Source organism: Silene latifolia, chromosome 1 (genome assembly GCF_048544455.1).
Source record: "Silene latifolia isolate original U9 population chromosome 1, ASM4854445v1, whole genome shotgun sequence".
Classification (NCBI taxonomy): Eukaryota; Viridiplantae; Streptophyta; class Magnoliopsida; order Caryophyllales; family Caryophyllaceae; genus Silene; species Silene latifolia.
Window position 1 is genome coordinate 39,120,981 of NC_133526.1, and position 21,798 is coordinate 39,142,778.

Below are 21,798 nucleotides of genomic sequence, written 5' to 3' on the forward strand. Positions count from 1 at the left end.
TTTAGAAGTTTAATTTAAATATCGAGATTCAAGAGTACGATCCCTACAAATTAAATGTGGTGAAAATGATATTCTTAATAAAAAAGAGTATTGTAGGTCCACAGAGTATTATAGGTGGTCTGGAATTATAATAAATTTGAGATTTGAAGAATAAGGATTGAAATTGAGATGAAAATTCCTGGTGACAATGAATGAGACAACGCAAGTACGTACTAGTGTACTCTTGTCTATGGTGAACCGTTCTTAAATTTTTTGGTGCTTTAAATTCAGACGCTCTATGAAGGCTTCTGCACTTCTGCATGGCTCCTCACTGCACGTGCGGCTCGTGTCCCTATCTCAGCTAAGCTCCCTCATTTCAACCTCCTTTTAGGCTTGAGAGTTAGCTTTAGTTGGCTAGCTCAACTTTATGTTTGTTCATTGCTATCGCCCCTATAGGATGGCTTTCCGTAAGACGACTATATCTATTTCAAGTGTGAAACGGTCAAAAACTACTCCATTAGTCCATATAGGTGGATTCGACAAGAGCTTGTCCTTTCCTAGACATTCTGTGTTTTGTTTCATCCACCTGTTTGACCCGTTTTACTATTATTTAAGACCGATATATCCGTCTAAAAAAGAAAAATGTACATTAAATATATGGGTATAAACCTGAACGAAAACTGAATGATAAATAAAATAACAAGAGAAATTAACAAAATCATGATTAGTCAGCATTTTTTTACAGGATGTTTGAATGACATAGGGTATCTCTATCTAGAGGCCTTTCTACACATTTCTACTACAGGTCTCATGGATCAAGGTCGGAAATAAGTCGGATACCCCAACCAAAGGGCCGTCTCTTATTGATCTCGGATCAACATCTTCCATCAAATTTAAGCAGAAAACCCTGGTCAATTCCCATAAACGTTCAAAGGACACCAAAGTGTTACGTGGGTGAGTGTGGAGTGTACTTGTTCATTGGCCGAGAGCAGCTGCTTCAGTTTCTTTCAGGCATGGCGCAGAATGGAATGGATCGGATTCCATATTGGAACGAAGTTTGTTTGTACCATCCTCTGAGAACTATCTCTCTGGTACACAACTTGACCTTGACGTATATTCTCCAACTAACATTGTGAACATTGATGACTTGTTTTCCATCAACCGCAAAGGACTATCAAACTCTGCCACCCGCCCTGCAAACATCCCATGTCAACACTTTGAGCATCTAGTTTAGTACATATACAAACACTCCCAAGATTTCATCAGGATTGTTCTCGGATATCATCATTCTATATATAAGGGTGGATGTTTAAAACATATTTACAACATCAAATCCTTATTTCCAAATGTTATTACTTCATAGTTCATACTGAAAAGTTAAGCAGTCAAATGGAATACCATATTCGTACCTAGTCGTGGCAAAAATAGACCAGATCAATAGCTAAACAAAACCCCAAACAGATAAAGCTTAAATGACTCAAAATCCAAATTAACCCAATCTGACCCACTCATAGCTGAACCGAACTTACTGACCAAAAAAACACGATGGGGAACTCTGCATGACAAATATGAAAATTGACCTCATCTTAAATGTGACCTAAATTGACCTGATGAGACTAATTTTAAATTAGAATCAGCAATAACCGTAAAGAACGTAACCCGGCTCACACCTGAATGACACAGGTACCTGAAAGTTTTACCCTTATCTACTTACCAAGGGTGTGTTTGGATAGCAACAGTGTCGGGAAAGGGAGGGAAAAGGGGATTCACGGGAGGGAAAGGGAGGGAAGCGAAGCAGAGGAAATGAGTATCCCCTCCAAAGCTCTTTATGTAGCAGGGATTTTGATTAGGCTTCGAGGAGGGAAAATGACCCTCTATTTCCCTCCCCCATCCGTTTCCCTCTTACTTCAAATGCTAACCAAATAATGATTTTGTATCCCTCCCTTCCCCTTCCCCTTCTCCTCCGAAACACCCAATCCAAACAATCTCTAAGAAGAATGTAAGACAATAAGTAGCTAGAAGCCTAGAATACACCCATATATGCAGATCTACAATAATATTATACGGAGTAACTACCATTTAGATGTGGGTACTAAACTCATTTCCTTATAAGAGGAGACAGCGAGATTATATGCTTTGGGTATTAAAGAAAGCCTATGCTATTTCTTTATTACAGACAAAGGTAAAAACTTTTCAGTCAGAGCTATTGCAAACCCCTAAATTAGTAGGAATAAAAGAATCTAATGACTTGAAAGGTATTTGCAATTGCACATTTAGCAGGAGAGATAGCAAGACTCACCATCACTGAGGACCAAAACAAAATCACTGTCCATGACTGTTGGTATTCGATGTGCTATGGTCACAACGGTGCACTCCCTAAATTCATCCCTTATAATCTTTTGAATAAGATTATCTGTTGCAGTGTCGACTGATGCAGTTGCTTCGTCAAGAACAAGTATTCTTGCTTGCTTAAGTAAAGCTCGGCCCAAAGAAACAAGTTGTCGTTGTCCCACGCTCCAATTTTCTCCATTTTCAAGTACTATAGGTCGAAAGCAAAGTTCACTTAGTACTCGGATAAAATAAGTGCTATTACCCATTGAAGATCATTATCAAATAGAAAGAAAACCCAAGCACGCACCTGGGGAGTCCAGCCCTTCACCCCTTAAACGAATAATAGCTCCGAGCTGCGACTTATCAAGTGCCTACATAAAGTTAAGCGGAAGTTAATACTTATGCTACATTTATGCATATACGGGCACTGTTTTAGCCTTTTACGCTTATCTCAGTTCATGCTCATTTGAGCAAGAAGTCTCAGACAGCCAGACCATATTAATCAAAAACCCAATTATCTTTTTACTTTGGGTATGGGGGAGCTTCGAAGTTAATAATGCAAGGAAAAAACAAAAAACTTCATGATTCATGCACAAAAACCACAATTCAATATATAGAGTTAGCTACTAGGCAATGTTTCGGACATGGGTTGGGAATCTGACGTCTTAAAATCATTATCACACTCAGTGCTTCATACATTGTTTAATTTGTCATGTGGCATGTGGGGCTCCCTTTTATCTCATGCAGGAGAAGTGACAAAGTGGCAAGGGTCTGGTACAGACTCTATACTCATATTCTTAAGTGTTGTGTCGTGTTGGACATGAACAATTCCAAAAATGAAGTGTCAAAGTAACATAGCTACATCGTACTATTTGTTATTGATTTAAATAGAAGTATATATGAGCTTTTATTTTGAATAACAACGTGAGGTATATTTAGAGTTATAAAACAAATCTCCAACTTTTCCATTTCCAAAGGAGCCAAAAGATTCGATATCAATTGTCTTTACTTCCTATGTTGTGAAATGGCTATCAATTGATGTAGTAAGACTAGGTGAATACACAAATTCTCAGTTAAAACAGACACATATCCGTCTTATAATTAAAACGTGTCAAATAGATGATGAGACAAAAGCAAAATGCCTACGGCTAAATGGGATACAATTTGATCCTATTTAAGCGTAAGACAGATATGCTCGTCTTAAGAGAGAACAACTCAGGTGGATAAGGCTAGGTAATAAGACCTCGCTAACATTGCCATGGACAGAACCCTTTGCAGAACTAGGGTAATGTTGCGGCTGCTGTTGTTCAAGCAAGTTACATATTATCTAAAGCAGAAGCTAGCTAGAAGATGAAACTTGTTATTCCAGCAAAAAAAAGATTACCTGCCAAATTTCCTGATCCCTGTGTTCTTCCAGAGGATCAAGATTGCTTCTGATGGTTCCCTCAAATAAGGAAGGATCTTGGGGTATAATGCTCAAACGACTTCGAAGATCATGAAGACCAATTGTGCTTATGTCAATGTTGTCGATTATAATTCTTCCAGCAGCAGGTTCAACCATTCGGAATAGTGCCTGAATCATTGTTGATTTACCACTACCAGTACGCCCAACAATGCCAATCTTCTTCCCACCAGGAAATGTGCATGTTAAGTCATGAAGCACAAGAGGGAGATTCTCCTTATATCGCACCTGTCAATCCAAGAGTCAGTAAAGAAGAACTCCTTTCTACAAACCACGGCTTAGTTTCCATCAATGCCATTTACCCAGCCAGAAAAGGAAATAAAGAGTACTACCTCCATTCCATTTATATTGTCCCCTTTTGACTTGATGTCAACTTTGACCATTAAGTTCGCCAAATACATACGAATATAAATTTGTTTTATTTGATTTAGCAAAACAACTATTTTTGATATTATCTTTCTATAAAAAAGCTAACAATTATGTTGCGAGACAATGGCAGTCAAAGTTGATTACCAAAGTGAAAGGTAAACATAAGTGGGATGGAGGGAGTAATTCTAAGAGCAGGTCATAAACGCAGTAAGGAGAAAGTTGTAACAACAAAGCTTGTTTAGTAAGACTAGCGCAGACCTTTAGATCTATCAGCTCAATAGTGCCAGTTTCTGGCCATGAAACAGGCGGGCGAGAGTTCTCAATGACTGGTGGAGCTTCACTTGGTATTTCAGAATACTGATGGATCCTTTCAATGGATATGATTTTGTTTTCAAGTTTGCAAAAGCTAAGTATCCACCGTGATAGACGTGCGTTTAAATTTAAGCCATAAGTCACTGCAAGGCCAGCCATACCTATTAAAAAAGACGAGAAGAAGAAAAAGAGAGTTAGCACTTTAAGCCATACGCCATCACAAGGGTCCTAAGCTCCTAATCCACATGTTCAAATGCCAAAAAAAAAATTAAATCCATCGAACAAAGCATCCTACTTCTCATGACAGGCACGATGTATTTGTACTGCTAATCATGAAAACCAAAATAACTTCAGTAATGTGAAAAAGCAAGTACATACTTGGATCAATAGTTCCTTGAGGGAAGCTCACAAGCATAACCATGCAGAAGGCAAAGACAAATGTGGAGAGCAGCTCCATGCGTAGGCAGAGCCATTCAATAGCAGAAATACTACAGAAAAATGGCCGTGAAAAACAATCAAGAAGATAAAGATTCCTCTTCATGAATCGTTTTTCTTGCCCAAATCCTCTAATGGTGGCAGCCCCAGCAATTGATTCACCAAAAAGGTGGATAATGGGAGATTTCTGGATGCTCACGATGCGAACTAGTTCTCTTGATGAAGCCATGTAGTATTTCTGTAGTTTAGAACTTGTCAAATACATCTATATTCTTGCATCATATTAGCATACCAAAGAAAGGTACAGTAAACCTCCTTTTGAAAGATCTGATTTCACTACAGCTCAAACAAACTTATGAAATGCTATAAAAAAAAAAAAAAAAAAACTCTACCGGTCTACCCTACCCCCTCTCCTCCTAAGCCCTTTCTATATATTTTGATTCTCATCCATATTTATCTTGGCCAGACTGACATTTATAATTTTGGAAGAATGTTTCTCAGAAAAATTTCATTTTAGAACTTCAATGTTCTCATCTACTCATCTTACTTATTAAAACCAGACACATCACAACACTTTAAAACTTTCATAAATATGAGATCAGCTTATACCCGCTTTGAGATATGCTTACGAAGTATGAACATGGGGTTTAATATGATCCAAGAGGTCTACTCAGTAAACATGGTCGGTAAAACGCATTACCTGCAACCACAAGCAAGCAATCGCCATTGGAACGACAAGAAGCAATACTTGCCATGTGACTGTCATCATGACGCCAACTATACCAATAAGCTGTATTGTCGTTGAAGCAAATCCACCAAGTCTGAAAGGAATATCGAGATCTATGACACTTTGATCAACAGAAACCTGACAGAATGAGAGGTCGCAAAAAATATGTGAAACAAACATCAATACAAGATAACAAAATGCAGAAGAGAGTACACGATAGGTTTCCACAAGACATATGCTAAAGGAAAATGCTTCTCACGAATACTAGCTGAGAACTTACTCGGTTGAGTATCCGTCCAGCTGGAGTGGAGTCAAAGAACGACATAGGAGCTCGAAAAATACACGTAAGCATCTTTGTAAACAACTTTTGTGCAGCTGCCAATCCAAATGTTGCCACTAAAAGAGCTCTCACAAACACAAACCAAGAGCTACCAAAAGCAAGGGCCATGTAAACAACAATAAGAGTCACATTGCTTGTCTTGGGATGGTCACCAACTGTTTGGGGGTTAGCCCAGGCCATCCACCAACTACTGGCAATTTGCAAAAGTTGAAACAATGCTTGTGATAGGATGATAAGTGGAATCAATAATCCTTTGTAGGCCGCTGCCATGTAGGACAGATACACCTTCATGCTGACTTTGCCTCTTTCTCTCTCCTCCTCTTGCACAAGCTGTTTTTTCTTAGATCGTTTCGCCTTCTTTTTCTCTTTTATAGCTTTTACATCAGAAGATGACAAACTTGCCTGTACTTCCATTGTAGCATTACGTGTATAAATGGTAGTTTCATGACAACAATCATCGACATCATTTTGTGTGGTAGAACCCTCATCTGATTCTTCAGATGGGTGATGTAATATATCCATTGCTTCAATTGCTTCGTGGTGTGCATCTACCAGGGCATTAAAATCTGTGCCAGCTTGCAAAAGATCATCATATATCCCTGCCTGAACAATTTGGCCTTCTCGGAGAACCTGCAGAAGATGACAGTAAATGGTGAATACTGAAACATATTGCATTTCTGTTTCCTGTTCACGTATTCAAACAAAAACATCAATTTCCAAAAACTTTTGGCCTACGTAATTTCTTAAAAACCATATGGACAATAACATTTCCCTAGTCCCTCAACGACTACCGCCTGAGGCAGCGTGTAAGGAGGTCAGATATGCGCAATCTTGCCTCTACATTTAATCAACAGAGTAGTTGTTTCCGGATGGATTAAAATTGAATTTGAAGATGCATGGACACTGATAATTTTCCGCTTTACAATACAGAAACATCGAGAGTTTACTGAGCCATTTAGGTTGGATCAATTTAAGCTGTGCTGAAAAACTCGACACAGAATAGTAAAGAAGTTGAAAGTTTCTGGACATAGTTACCCTCCAGCTAGGCTGCCAAAAATGACGCCTTAACCTATAATGAAGTGCACCAACTTTAAAAAAATTCAGTCGACAAAAAAACAAGGAGCTACAATACTTTGATACATCACTTAGCCATCGTGTTGCGTACTTGCATGCCTGACATGACTTGCATTCGACAGAACATAAGACAATTTTCCGATAAATCAAAATCATACTCCACACGACCACTTGACTAATATCCTCTTAACGAACTTCAAAGGTGTCAACTACGAGCAGTAAAAGGAAGGGGAAAAAAGAATGTAATAAATAAATATTCTGAAGACAAACAAAGAGGAAAGCGACATGGGGGAAACCGGGAAACAAGGCCTCAGTAGAAAGAAAGAGAAAAATTAAATTCTCTCTTTTATTTTTGTTGTATGGAGCGTAAGAAGTCTAAATAAGTGAAAGAAGCATTAAGAAGGTCCTTTCTTGATTCTTTTCCTTTATGCAAACTAGATCGCTAATTTATATTAATGTAATTCTATATAAAAAACTGTTGATAAAATATTTATATATAAAGAGTTGTGATAAATCAAATACTTTAAACAGTAAGTCGTTCCCGTGTCTACATAAATGGTCAAGAGTCAAGACACAGGAGTACATGACACCGTGTCGCAGTAACAGGTGTCAGCAAGCATTAGTAGCAACCAGGGAGCACTCGTCCAAGTTTCCACATTTTGTTAGCAGTCTAAGACATTTCATATTTCCATGTGCTGAGATATTCAACTAACTCAGAATAATAGAGTTCATTTAAAGTACATAAAGATAATGGGATTTCAGATAAGCAGCAGCTCACTGTTTTTCAGCTAAATTGGAAGGCTGATGGAGTTTCAGAACTCAGATACTAATGGAGTTTCAGAACTCAGATACTAATGGAGTCTGAGATAGCACACAAACTTTCTCAACTGAAAATGAAGAGGGAGAAATGATAAATAATAGAGACAAATTAGAGAGAGGAAATTTATTGATTGCCAAAACTAGTATGAGAGAAGGTTATGCAGCAGGTTATAAATAAAATACACTGACTAATGACACCCAGTTGACTATTGCATTGGAGCTCTACCAATATACTAGCCACACTCATACAGACACACCAATGAGCTAAGGAGGTTTTGGCTTAGTGGTCGAGACTCGAGACTAAGGGCCAATGGACACTAGGTTGCAAGTTTGAATTGACCTCCTTTCCGAACAGGAAAAAAAAAAAAGAAGAAACATTAATGGAGTGGGTTTGAACAAGTTACTGCATTTTTTTCTATGCCAAATTTAGATCAAACTGGACAGTGATAAAATGCGGCTAACTGTTGTATGCCAGCAAAAAACCCGAGATTGTCCATACCAATATAAGATCAGCTGCGGGCAAAAATTCAACTTGGTGTGTCACAAATATCACAGTCTTGGAAGCTAGGGCAGTCAGTATGAATTCCTGCAGTAACATCAGAACTTTTCAGAAATTTCATATCAGCATAAAATGGTAATTTATATTTATTTCTGAACATGTTTCATACTTTTAATTATTTAATTTTTCTGGAAGTTCATATCGCAAACAGGTGACAATTTTCCACATTTGCCTTACCTTATACAAGAATGATGCTGTCTGAGCATCTACTGCACTGAATGGGTCGTCAAGTAAATAAATGTCGGCATCCTGATATAGAGCCCTGGCAAGCTGCACCCTTTGTTTCTGGCCACCACTAAGGTTTATGCCTCTATCCCCAATGATGGTTTGATCTCCGTGTGAAAGATTCTGCAGATCCTTTTTCAAGGCGCAAGAATGAATAACACTCTTATATTTTGCTTTATCCATTGGACTTCCAAAAAGGATATTTTCTTCAATGGTTCCAGATTGTATCCATGCAGACTGAGAGACATAGGCTGCTGAACCACATATTTTAACCTGGAAATCAAAATGAAAGCAGTCAGACAGCGGTAAAAATCTGCAGGAAGAAAACCTTGAAGGATTCAACAAGTGTGATACCAATGAATTTTGCAGCAAAGTAACTCACTTCACCAGAGATTTTCGGAATCTCCCCAAGAATGCAAGAGAGAAAGCTTGATTTTCCGGCACCAACTATTCCACATACCGCCACCAACATTCCTTTTTCAACTTTCATTCCAATTCCCGACAAAGTCGGGGTTGTAGAAGAAAGGTCCCAGCAGAACGCTCCATTGTTAATGTCAATGGCAGTTTCAGTAAAGTCCTTAGGAAGGACAATGGTGGCATCCCCCTGAATCTCTTCATCCAGAAGAAATGTAGAGAGACGGTCTAAAGAGACCTTTGTTTGCGCCATCATTGAAACCAAATCCGGAAAATTTCGAAGCGGCTCTTGTAGAATCCTGAAAGTGGCAAGAGCCGAAAGAACACTTCCTGCAGTGAGCTCACCACCCAATAATATGCATGTTGCAAAAGTGACTACCGCTACAAAGATGGGAGAGCCCCAGAAGAAAAATGTGATGAAAGCTTGCGAATAGAGCGCTTTTCGCAGCCATTTAAATTCGACATCTCTCATCTCTTGTAGCTGTTTTCTATACCTATCTTCCCATGCATGCAACTTCAAAATCCTCATGTTTTTTAAGGACTCAGAAGTCTTTCTCATCCTTTCGTCCTTTGCCGCCATTAGCTTGTCTTGATATTCTTCTTGCACTTTCGCTATTGGTACAGTCACAATTATTGACACAATAGTGGCAACTAAAGTTGCCAAAGATGCAATGCCGACATTCTTGTACAAAATTCCCAAAGCAAGGATAATTTGAAGAGGTAGCATCCATATATCATGAAGATACCAGGCGTAGTCTCCCACTCTCTGAACATCCACCGCCATGTAGTTCACAATCTCTCCGCTGGTATGACTTTGACGAGCGGAGGTGGACAGCTTTAGCCCCTTCCTATAGACCATTGCTGTCAGAGCTGACCTTACATGCATACCCAAAATGTCAACCCCCACATACCATTGCCTTGTTGCTAATGTCTCCACTAACTTCGCTGAGAAAAAAGTCCCAGCAAGAATATAGCCCTCATGGGGAAAAGCCTCAATCCCTCCCAAATAATCAACAAAATCGCTGATCATGTATGGACCAACATATGAAACTAGCGTAGTCACACCAGCAAAGATAGCATTACAAGCTGCCTCTCTCCAAAAGGACTTGAGAATTGCCCAACCTAACGAAGGTTTCTTTCTCGGATTTTCAGACTTCATTTTCTCCCAGTTCGAGTTCAAAATCTTGTAGTTAGTCTTAGAGCGATCTCTAGGTGCGAGAAGAGGGATGTCCTTCAGCTCAAGCGGCCTCTTAGCACCTAGTGCAAGAAGTGGGTTCAACCAAGAAAGTGTTGCCAGGTTTATAAGACCGGCATCACTATAAGGAGTAACCCTTAGACACCCAGCTTCTTCTTCAATGAGCAAAGGCTCTTGAAGATCAGAGTTCCTAAGTACTTGTAACCCACTACAACCCCTAAAAGCGACAAAGCAGAGAAATCCAAGAGCTGGGGTTGCGACAAAATTTGCCACAACGTGAGAGTTCAAGTGGTTTGATCCTTCCATCCACAAAGCTCTCCCGTCAGAGTACGTAGTACATAAACAAACGACAAAAGACGCAAACCACCATACTCTCAACAACAGTGGAAGTCTTTCTAAGCTCCTATATTTACAATGAAGTGCCATAAGACACATCACAAACCAAGCTAAAGCTTGAGTAACAGGCCAACACAAAAGACTCCATTTTTCGACATTCCCATTAGTTACCTCCTTAATCACTTCTACACCATCAAACCCTAACAAAACTACCTGAACTAACAGCACATAAAAGCAACTCAAAACAGTCACTTTATACCCAACACCCACTACAATCTCACTAATCTCAAACTCAATTCCACTATGAATAGGCAATGAATTTGGATTGGAATCGTTCTTAATCAAACGGGAACGAGCACGACCAATACAAGTGACAAATCGTCTCGCTGAGATAATAAACAGAAATACAAGGAGCATGGTCATGTTAATGCATATTGACATTAACTCCAAAACAGACATACCAAGATACTTCCTTGATAAACTGTTTCTTACCATCAAAGACACACCAATTTCTCCTGAAAACAACATCATCATCACCAAGACAACAGTAGGTTCTTTTTAAGTGATCAAACTGTGATTATACCCGAATTCGATAAACCCGAAAACAAGATCAAAATGAAGAAGGAATACTAATAGGGATCAAAATGACCAGCTTAATATTTGAAGGGATATACACCATCTGGATTCTGGACAGAACTAAAGTCAGAGAAAAGGAGACAGCTCATACAAAATTAGAAACCCAAAGCAAAGTGTAAAAGTAACACATTGCACATGAAAACAAAACAACAACAAAATTGTTGTTATGTTATCATCACATAGTAAACATCTCCCTCAGAAGCTAAAATCACTCCATATCATATAAAACCAACCTCATATTTTGTCACAATTTGAACCTAGAATTTTATTTTTAAATGAAAATTTTGAAAATCTAGAAAATACCCATGAAAGAAATGCCAAAAATCTGACCTGGGTTTATCTTCAATCAATGTTTAACCCCACAAAAATTTAAAAAATAGAATCAAAGTTGTGTCTTTTTCTGTGTTTAATTAGCTGCTAAAAAGAGAGAAAAATAGAAAGAGAGATCTTTTTGTTGTGTTATTTCACCAAAATTTGTCAAAAAATTAAGGTTTGTATTGTAGAATTAAAATTAAAATTAAAATTGGTAGTGTCTTTGGTATCACCGCCGTTGTGTGTATGTATTGTGTGCCGTGTTTTGATCGATCTTGGCATGACAGAAGAGACACACAATATACACAGGTTTTTGGTGTTTTCTGGGTTTCAGACTCTTCTCTGCATTTGGTCTTTTTTTTTGGTGTCATCTTTAACCTTATTTTATACTAGGAGATTTATGTCATTTCAGTGTGATCTACTAATCTAGTAGTAGACCCACTTTGCTTTTGGAAATTTATTAAATACAAACCGTTTTTCTAGCGTGCCGACTATGCCTAAGCAAGGTCACCGTTCAACGTCACCTTAATCATAATTAAGGCAATAAGTTAGCATGACCCAAGGGTTAGTCAAGGCAAGAAGATGTCAATTTGTGACTTCTTTGCTCACCTTGACCTCTTTCTTTAGTGATCCAATAGGTGTCAACATCTCATTGATAGAATGATAGGGCTCAACTAAAAATGAGAAAGAAAAAAGAAAAGGGGTAAGTGAGTCGAGATTAGGGGTGTTATCGAGCCGACCCCGTTAGCTTGGCCTTGCTCGGCTTGTGCTCATAAATACAAACCGTTTTTCTAATGCATACCGACTACGCCTGAGCAAGGTCACCAATAAGTTCAAGGTCACCTTAATCATGATTAAGGCAATAAATTAGTATGACTCAAGGGGTGGTCAAGGGAAGAAGAGGTCAATTTTTGACCTCTTTGCTCACCTTGACCTCTTTGGTGACCCAATAGGCGTTAACATCTCATTGGTAGGACTCAACTAAAAATGAGAAAGAAAAAAGAAAACGGGTAAGTGAGTTGAGATTAGGGGTGTTATCGAGCCGAGCTCGAGCTTGGCCTTGCTCGGCTTGTGCTCATAAAGTAAAACTCGAGCTCGAGCCGATCTTTATTAAGCTTGTGAGCTTTAACGCGAGCTCGAGCCAAATTCGAGCTCAACTCGAGCCTTTATATAATTGTTGAATGTTCGCTTTTTTTTTCTCTCGCTATTTTCAATAACAAGGTTTAAAATTTTTATATACAAATATTGGAAAATCAACGAGACATTTTTTTATATGTGTGATACAAATATATAATCATGGCAAAATATCTATAAAATATGAGTAATGTCTTATCTAATAATACAAGTTCAAGCCTGCTCACGAGCTTTTCGAGTCGAGCCAACGTTTGCTCAGCTTGACTCGTTAAGCTCTCGAGCCGAGCCCGAGACGAGCTCACACGAGCCGAGTTTTGACCGAGCTTTGACCAAGCCGAGCTCGAGTTGCCCGCGAGCTGTCTCGTCTCATTAACAGCCCTAGTCGAGATAATGTAAATGGGATTGGGTTGGTGACTTAGGTGGTGGCTGGTGACCTTCTGCTTGGAAAGGGTAGGTGAGTCGAGATAATTAAAATGGAATTAAGGACTAAAATGTTGGTGACCCAATTTGCTTGCCTTATGTTTGGGGATGGTCTTACGTAGACTTTTTGATAAAATTGGGTAGACCGAATAACTTGATTGTACTTAACTCGACACTCGAACTCAAGACCCGAACTTGATCCGAACCCGAATTAATCCAACTCAATATAATCCGACCCGAAAATTTATTGTTGCACACTGATTGCTTTCCATAAATAACTTGATAATAGTTGACCCGAAAAAAATCCGAACCACAAATGACCTGGCCTGACTCAAACACTTGGAAACCTAAAATGACCCGACCCGAACTATCTCAACTCGAATTTGACCCAATTGACCCATTTGTAAGGTCTAGTAATCCTAACTTCCTAGGAATATATATGATAAGAATCATAAAAGGAAATATTTTTAATATTTTATAATAATAATTTGAAATATATACTTTTGTTACCATTTTTTCAAAGGAACGTTAAAAATATTACTTTATATGGTTTCTTATTATGTGTCTTTAAGCTATCCGTTAGAAAATTCGAAATACAAATGTGAATATGATTCGGGTCATGATGCGTGCACATGAATTATTTGTGATGCTGTATGATTTATTAGTTAATGAGTTGTTAATTTGTTTGGTGTGTATTTAATTAGGAGGAGATCTTTGGCTTTTTGTTTAACGCACACAAGGGAATATTGTTCTCCATTCTGACTTCTTGAATGTCTGCTTAAATTGGCAATTAAGAAATAATACGCTTTAATTTTATGAGGGGAATCATTAAAGTGTAAGATTACTTTTAATCCTCACCATTAACATGAGAATAAATATCAATGAAATATGATATTTTCCTTTTAAAAACTAACCTAAAAAGTCTTTAGAATTTTAGTTTATTATTTCAAATAATAATAAAAAAAAAATAGGACAACATGTGTGATACTCCTATGTCTTTAAGAGGTTTGCAAAGGTTAGTCTATATTTTGGAGCTTGAGCAAGTTTGGATAGTAAAAGTGGAGGGAAAGGGAAGGGAGGGGGAAAGAGCCAAGAAGGAAGAGAAAGAGAGGTAAGGAAAGGGGAGGACAAATAGACTATGGGTGTTTGAATACAATTTCCTACCAAATTTTGCATATTGTGGAGAAATTTTGAATTCCCTTTTGAGGAGGGAAAATAGACCCCTCCAAATCTCTCACCCTCAATTTTCCTCTACCCTTATTTGCTATCAAAACAATAGATTTTAAGTTTCCTACTCTCTCTCTTTCTTTTCCCTTCAAATTCTTCAATCCAAACAGACCCTAAGGGTCCGTTTGGATTGAAGGAATTGGAGAGAAGGGGAGGGGAGGGAAAGGGAGGGATTTAATTTCTCTTGTTTGGATAAAAAATATGGGAGAAAGGAAATGGAAGGGGAGAGAAATGAGAGGACTTATTTTCCCTCCTATAGAACAAACTATAATCTTTCCAAGAGTGGCAAGATTTGGAAAGAAAACATTATTTGAACTCTAATTATACCATTAGCATCCTTCAATCCTCCATCCATTCTTCATCTCCCTCCTTCCTCCCCTTCCATTTCCCTTCATAATTTTTGTTATCCAAACACCCACATCCCATTTGCCCTCCCCTTCTCTCCCCTCCCTTCACCTCCCCTCACTCCCCCTCCCCTCCCCTTCCCTCCTAAAATTGTATCCAAACGGACCCTAAAGCAAAACCTTTAGGTGAAACTCTAATTTTATAGTAAGTCTTTTAAAACGGTACTATTCATCTTAAATTTACAACTGGTCAAATATTGTACCATTTTTGTATATAAGAGAAATGTATTGTTTTTCCTATATACATTCTGTTTTTGTCTTATATACATAAGTGATATGATACTTGATCCGTTTTAAACTTAAGATGAATAATGTCATCTTAAATGGGAATATGTGCTAATTTTATAAGCGGGAGTGCTGGACAAACTACAAAGTAAGTCCAAGATCGATGCTCTAGGTGATGTCTGCTTTTTGAAGTCTTGAAATTAGAGCTGACAAACAATGACATGACACGAAAATACATAAGTATGCTACAAAAATATCCCGTTTGGGTTGAGACATAATGATCTATTTATATAACTGGATTGACACGAATACGCGAGATTAAAATGGGTCAAGTTTGTGTTGATTTCTCCAAACACGAACCCAACACGAATGATCTGTTTACTAAATTAATCTTTTTTCTTGATCATCTGATACATAAATATGTTAAAATTTTCTAAATATTAATATGACACGAAAATGCAACACGAACCCGGCACGAATTTCACATATTTGGGTTGAGCCTTGATGACTCATATATACAAGTGAATCGATACGAACACAACACGAAATTTAATTGGGTCGGATTTGGATTGAAGAGTTCGTAACACGTCCAAACTCAAAAAGATATGATAAAATAAATGTCATATCATACCTCGATAGTCTATTGGAATTGAATTTTACTCAGACCTGTCGTTCGTTGATAATCCAATATGAATATGAATACAAACTAACGCAAACCTTAAAATATTGTCATGACATAACTCTAATCAGATATAACTTACGAAGAAATCCATAATCAACCGAATGATCCCGGTTGTGGTATTCTTTTCCGACTTCAACTCTACACATTATCTACATCAAAGTTTAACTATTCGTCCAACCTGCTCTTCTTTCACCATTCTTTTGCGAGTCATTTTTTTTTTAGCAAACTCATCCTCAATGTTACAACTTTCCATTACAATGTTATCATTTTAAAAAAATATGTTACCACCCTTGTATTATCAATCCAGGTTAATAAATGGTCACATATCTATCGAAAATCCAAACATAAAGTTTCAAAAAATGGCAATAAAGTACGTTTCAGAAGATGTTTACTTAATTATACATTATATTACCAATTTCAACAAGGTGACATAGTGTACAAGGATATAAATATCCCAATTTCAGTACGTCTAGTCATACACTCTGGACGAACTATTATTCTTACTTGTACGATTCAGGAAAACTATTACAAAAATGGTGACAAAGCGGTTAAACATTCATATATCATTAATCGTAATTAACCACGCACAGATTCTTATTCGTTGACTTATTTGTGCAATTTGTATCTACACTTTTATTTTCTACCTTTGTAAGGTCTGTTTACGTTTCTTGCTAATTTAACATATAAACAACTGAATTTCCCATGACAATATTGTCTTCTGTTGTCATCAGATTTACGAAGGAGGTTATTTGTATTTTTTTGAAAGAGAACGTTGAAAGGACAAATTAAAAATGAGAATGAATTAGTGATGGAGGTGGGTAGTGCTAGTCCGTGCCTCGTGCTGGTCCACCAACATGGAGGAGAAAATGGCACGGCCCAGGCCCACGAATGTGGGCTTCGTGCTGTGCCAGTGAAATAAAATGGTGGCCTAGGCATGACTCACGACCTACAATAATGTGTCATGTTGTGCTTGAGCGTGCCCAACCAATTCCTCCTTCCTCCTCTTGAGTCTTATTTCTTTGTATTTTGGGTGTGACAAGCATGTTGTACCTAGGTAGGCCGTGTCGTGGGGACGACACAATCTTCTTTCTCAAACTTTGGCCTAGGCACGGCCTACGGCTTATAGCGTACCGTTCCGTGCTAGGCAATTTCAATCTCGTATCATGCTAAAATGTGCCATGGGCCATCTCTAGAAGGAACTATAAAGGAAAGATTTGAGTGAATAGAGGAACGAAATGTTTCCTTTCAAATAATATTGGACTCTAATAAATAAATAAATAAATAAATAAATAAATAAATAAATAAATAATTCTTTATCGCTTGAATGTCAATTCACAAAAAGATAAGTCACATGACTTAGATCTCTCTCTTTGTCCCTACATTCATGACATCTCCTATACGGCTATACCCTAACCCATACGGGTCAATTTTTACCACATCAACTCATCTCACACTTCCGCCTTAAGAGACACTTATTGACTTATAGTTAGTTACTAGAATTTGCAATTGTGTAAGGATGTAGGGTGGATTGGGTGAGCTAGTGGCCCTGTCGGGTGGCCAAGGTAACGAGTACGGGAGTAATTTCTGTGGGTTAGGGGCGGGGCAAGTGACCGGCTGCCCACAGAATCACAACTTCAAACGGATTGGATTAATTGGTGGGTCGGGTTGGGTTTGTGCGAGCTAGCAGGTCAAGTGTGTGAAGCCCCTAGTGGCCGGTCGGGCCGACCCGTGCGTTTGATAAGGTACATACGATTTTCAAAGATCGAGCGAGTAAGGGCGGATAAATTTTTTTTTTTTTTTGACAACAATAAACTGAATTATATTAAAACAGAAAGGAGTACAAATACATAAACTCGTTACCCAGTAGCCAAACTAACCGACCAAAAAGGGTAAATGACGAAGAGGTGCCGGATTTCATGAACTGAATTCCGCACACCAATTGGTACTGGCAGTAAGCGTGCCAGAACGGCTGATAGTTTACGACATGAAATGGAAAAAGAAACGTAGGTATATGCCGCTGACCGGGCAGTTCGCATTTACGAGTGATGATAAAGTCAATTAAGTGAGCAATAATAAAGTCAAAATAGCTTTACAGATGATGATGAAAACCAGAAAAATAAAAATACGTGGCCTATGATAATGGCCCATACTAGTTTTTTTTTTATGCGTTACAGTTCAAAGGACGCTGTTACGATCATGCATGTTGTAGTGCATTTCATTTCATTTCATTTCATATACATTGTATATATGTCAGTATGACAACAAATGACCAAAGTTACTTTTTGATATTACCCCAGTTGCAAATCTTTACCAACTTTTGTTGCTCATCCTCAACCTTAACTTTGTATTAAGTAATGAATTATACAACTTAATAATGCATGGTGATTACGTTATCTTGCTTGGCTTTTGAGTTATGAGCACATTCAGCACACTACCTTTGTCTACGTTGTGTAGCTATCGTGCATGCTTTACGAGTAAGGACAAACTACGTACCTTAGCTTGTTGGGTTGTTGCTTAGATCACTAATTCAATCATTTTCACAATTTCACATATTTTGGTGTATTATGGTCCATTAATTTTCATTGTATATTTTTTTGAATAACGCGTGTTCCTAACCATAGTCAACGATGTACGGAGCATAAACGTTGTACTCAGGTCACTCGAGTTGATTACGAATTAAGTTAAAATAGACCAGATTATGTCGAGTTCGAGTAGTGTCTGGTTATGTCGGTATGATCTTATTTGGTTCATTATTAACTTAGTTCGTTATCGGGTCATTTATTAGTTTAGTCATTATCGAGTCATTGGTCGTCAGTTCATCACACGTCCGTTTTGGTTCGGTTAGTTTAACCTAATCGAGTTCGGTCAATCCTAGTTTACCAATATTTGCGGATTCTATCTAGTCGAATTTTGGATGATTCGGGTCAAATTCCTCGCATCGGGCTAGTTTTAGCCTGCATGAAGTTTTGGCACCAACTGCTATCAGGTGCGATTTGAAGTTTAGGGATAATTTAAAATATTTGTGGATGAACTTGTATTAGTAAACAAGAAAAAAAAAGGAAATTTTTAAATTTTATATGAATTTCTATATCTCGCCCTTATTTATATCACTCTCCCTCCTATTCTAAATAACCTTTCTTATTTTCTTTTTTGTCTATTCGCAATACCTTTTATATTTTTTTTTTTTTTGGTACAGTTTTATGCTTATTTTAATCACTCAACCCCACAACAATATTTCACAATACTCATATTTTATACTTATTTTAATCAGCCCACCCCAGAACACTACCCACAAGGCTACAACACCTTCCATCTCTCCAATTACTTCAACCCATAACAATACTTTATGCTTATTTTAAGTAAATCCTTAAATTTTGTACCAATGCCGAATATTGGAAGATTATCTGGAATCACAAATTCTCATTTGTGACGGACATATCCGTCGCAAGTTTGCGACGGTCAAGTATTACCCATGTGGGGTAGATAAGATCAACAAAAGCAGAATGCCTAGGGAGTACCAATCTATTTTGTCTTATCTACCCACATGGATATTATTTGACCCGTCGTAATTTTGTGATGGATATGTCCGTTACAAGAAAGACTTGATGATCCGGAATTGGAGGGCGTACTATTTTCCCCTTCCCCTCTACGACTCCCACACTTTACCAATAAACAACAAATAATAATAATGAAAACCCAAAAAAAATAGCCTTTGAGCTAACAACACATGTTAGCAAGGAACTAATGTTTTAATTAGCAAAGAATTACGTGTTAACTATGGAGTATTTAACAAAAATTGGCTTATTTGTGTGGATTATACGAATTGCCCATGCCAAATTGCATGTGTACGTGGGAAAAAAAACAAATAAAATGGCACATGCCCTAGGCCAAATTTCAGTTTTTTTTTTTTTTCTAAATGCAGCAACTATTCCTTTTAGTTTATTTAATAGATATGTAAAAAAACTTCAAAAAAGCCAAAATGAAAGTCTTGGCGTTCATTTCATCAAGATTAGGGGATTTGAAAAAAAAAAGTCCCAATCATACACATGAACACAAAGATTTGTGAAGTTTTTTTTTTTTTTTTTTTTTTTTTTTTTTTTTTTTTTAAACGTCATTTTTAGCTTCAATTGAAACCGCGATTGTTTTTAATTAATATTATAAAAATCGTTGTTTATAATTTGAGAAAAAGGCTAATCTCACAAATTTCATAGTTGAAACGAGGTGAAAAATAAGGGCGAGATACCCCATTTTGGTTGTTCATGTCACCAGACCGTCTAGAGAACTCCTATATATACACCTAATAACTTGATATATAATTCTAAAAATTTCCAATTTAATGTCAACCTACAAATATCTTTAAACCATGATTCGACGCACCAAATCGAAATTGGTGGATCCACATAAATCTAGGACAATTCACATCATAGGGATTCAATTGTTCTATATGTTGAGCCGTTGAAGTATCATTGTCAAAGTGTCATACTCATGCAATGTTGTCCCAAATTGCAAAAACTCACCTACATCATCAGAATGCATGAAACCCTACTGCCCAACTTTGAACCCCACTCAACTCTTTCCTTTTGTTTCAATCTCATGTGTTGTTTTCTAAGGTAAAGGAACTAAATACCTAAATTCCTACATCATCTAGCTATCATCCTTGCTTTCATTTCTGCTCTATTTCTTTCTGTCCTTTCCCTCCCCACCCTTTTGCCCCAACATTCTTAGCATTTTCAATCTATTGCGTATGATACCTAAATTATACCTAAGTGTTGGCCCCGGAGAGTCGCTGACTCGTAACGGTGATTATATTGATACTACATGTATGTCTGTGATGAAAGAATTATGAACTTAGCTGATCAAAAATACTCTTAATCGAGACGTCGTGTAAGACACTGCCCTAAATCAGTAAGACCCCCACACAGGTGCTCCTTGGGTTCCGTGTCACCGATTCCAGGGTTAACGCCTCCTTGCGCGCAATGTTGCACACCAAAGACGGAAGTGAGAACTGTTCTCAAACTGCGAAAATATAGTAGAGGAAGAAAAGAGAAGAAGATGATTTGTAATATTTGTTGTGTATGTAATCTGAGGAGGAAGAGAGTTTTTATAGTATACAAGAGGCTCCTCCAACAGTCAGAAAGTTAATGGTGAAGATTCTGAGATTAATGGCCATAAAATCGAACAATGAATGCGGAATTGATTGTGTAATAAAAACACGACAACTAAAAAAGAATCCGATGTAAAAAGTTTAGACCAGTAGCAAAAAGGGGCCCCACCACACTGCGCACGTGTCACGAGCCGGCCGAACGGCGGTGGCGCGCACGTGGGGAGACTATAGTCTATCCCCTATAGTCTAGTTAACACTTAGTTAACCCACTTCATATATAAACACAACATTCCCCCACTATTCTTCCAATGTGGGACAAATGTTGTCTTACTTAAGTTTTGGAGCAACTAACTCCAACAATCCCCCACTTGGTCCAAACTTAAGAAATAAGAGAAGGAATATAAGAAAAAGGCTATAATCAGGTGAACGTAGTCTTGAACCTGAAAAATAGAAAGAAATGAGAACAGCTCCCTCGAGTAACATATGGCCACATGGAAAAACCCTGTCTCATGATTGCATTAAATAATAGCCCACATCTATTCTCATAGGAGGCGGCCAACACTCCACAATCACGTAGGTGAGTCCATCAAGTGTGTACTGCACACACCACTCAAACCGTGAGGTATGGAACTCATTAAGGACTACTACTTGTCCAACCTAACCCTGCAGTAAATAAACATGCTAAAAAGGGATAAACTGAATAACCTCCTTTATTCATCATAATAAAAAGAATACAAGCAATGATCGACGATTTCGTTTGACCTCATTGAATCTGGTAATCCAGATTGGGTATCCATCGTAAAAGCACTACGTAGGTGGGCTCAATCCCATCTTTTTAGCAGTTTCTGAAACTAGTTTCCTGTTTAAGGCCTTTGTCAATGGATCGGCAATATTACTTTCCGACCTCACATAATCTAAAGATATAACACCAAACTTGATCAAGTTACAAACTATATTATGTCTTAGGCGTATATGCCTACTCTTGCCATTATAAGCCTTATTCTTGGCTACATGTGTAACACCCCCATACTCCGAGTGCCTTACCAGGACCACTCAGGTATGAAGACATCACCATCT

General features: G+C 37.8%; 1 protein-coding gene across 1 annotated transcript; it reads right to left on the minus strand.

Annotated features, from left to right (window-relative positions):
- Positions 1-688: 688 nt before the first annotated feature.
- LOC141604114 (ABC transporter C family member 5) lies at positions 689-11,961 on the minus strand. The gene is made up of 11 exons (XM_074422947.1): positions 9,015-11,961; positions 8,585-8,905; positions 8,348-8,434; positions 5,896-6,585; positions 5,589-5,753; positions 4,832-5,126; positions 4,400-4,614; positions 3,695-4,000; positions 2,618-2,681; positions 2,279-2,518; positions 689-1,172 (listed from the first exon to the last, which is right to left on the minus strand). Exons 1-11 carry the CDS (start codon positions 11,109-11,111, stop codon positions 1,060-1,062), a joined length of 4,593 nt encoding a protein of 1,530 aa, XP_074279048.1. The 5' UTR covers positions 11,112-11,961; the 3' UTR covers positions 689-1,059.
- Positions 11,962-21,798: the final 9,837 nt, after the last annotated feature.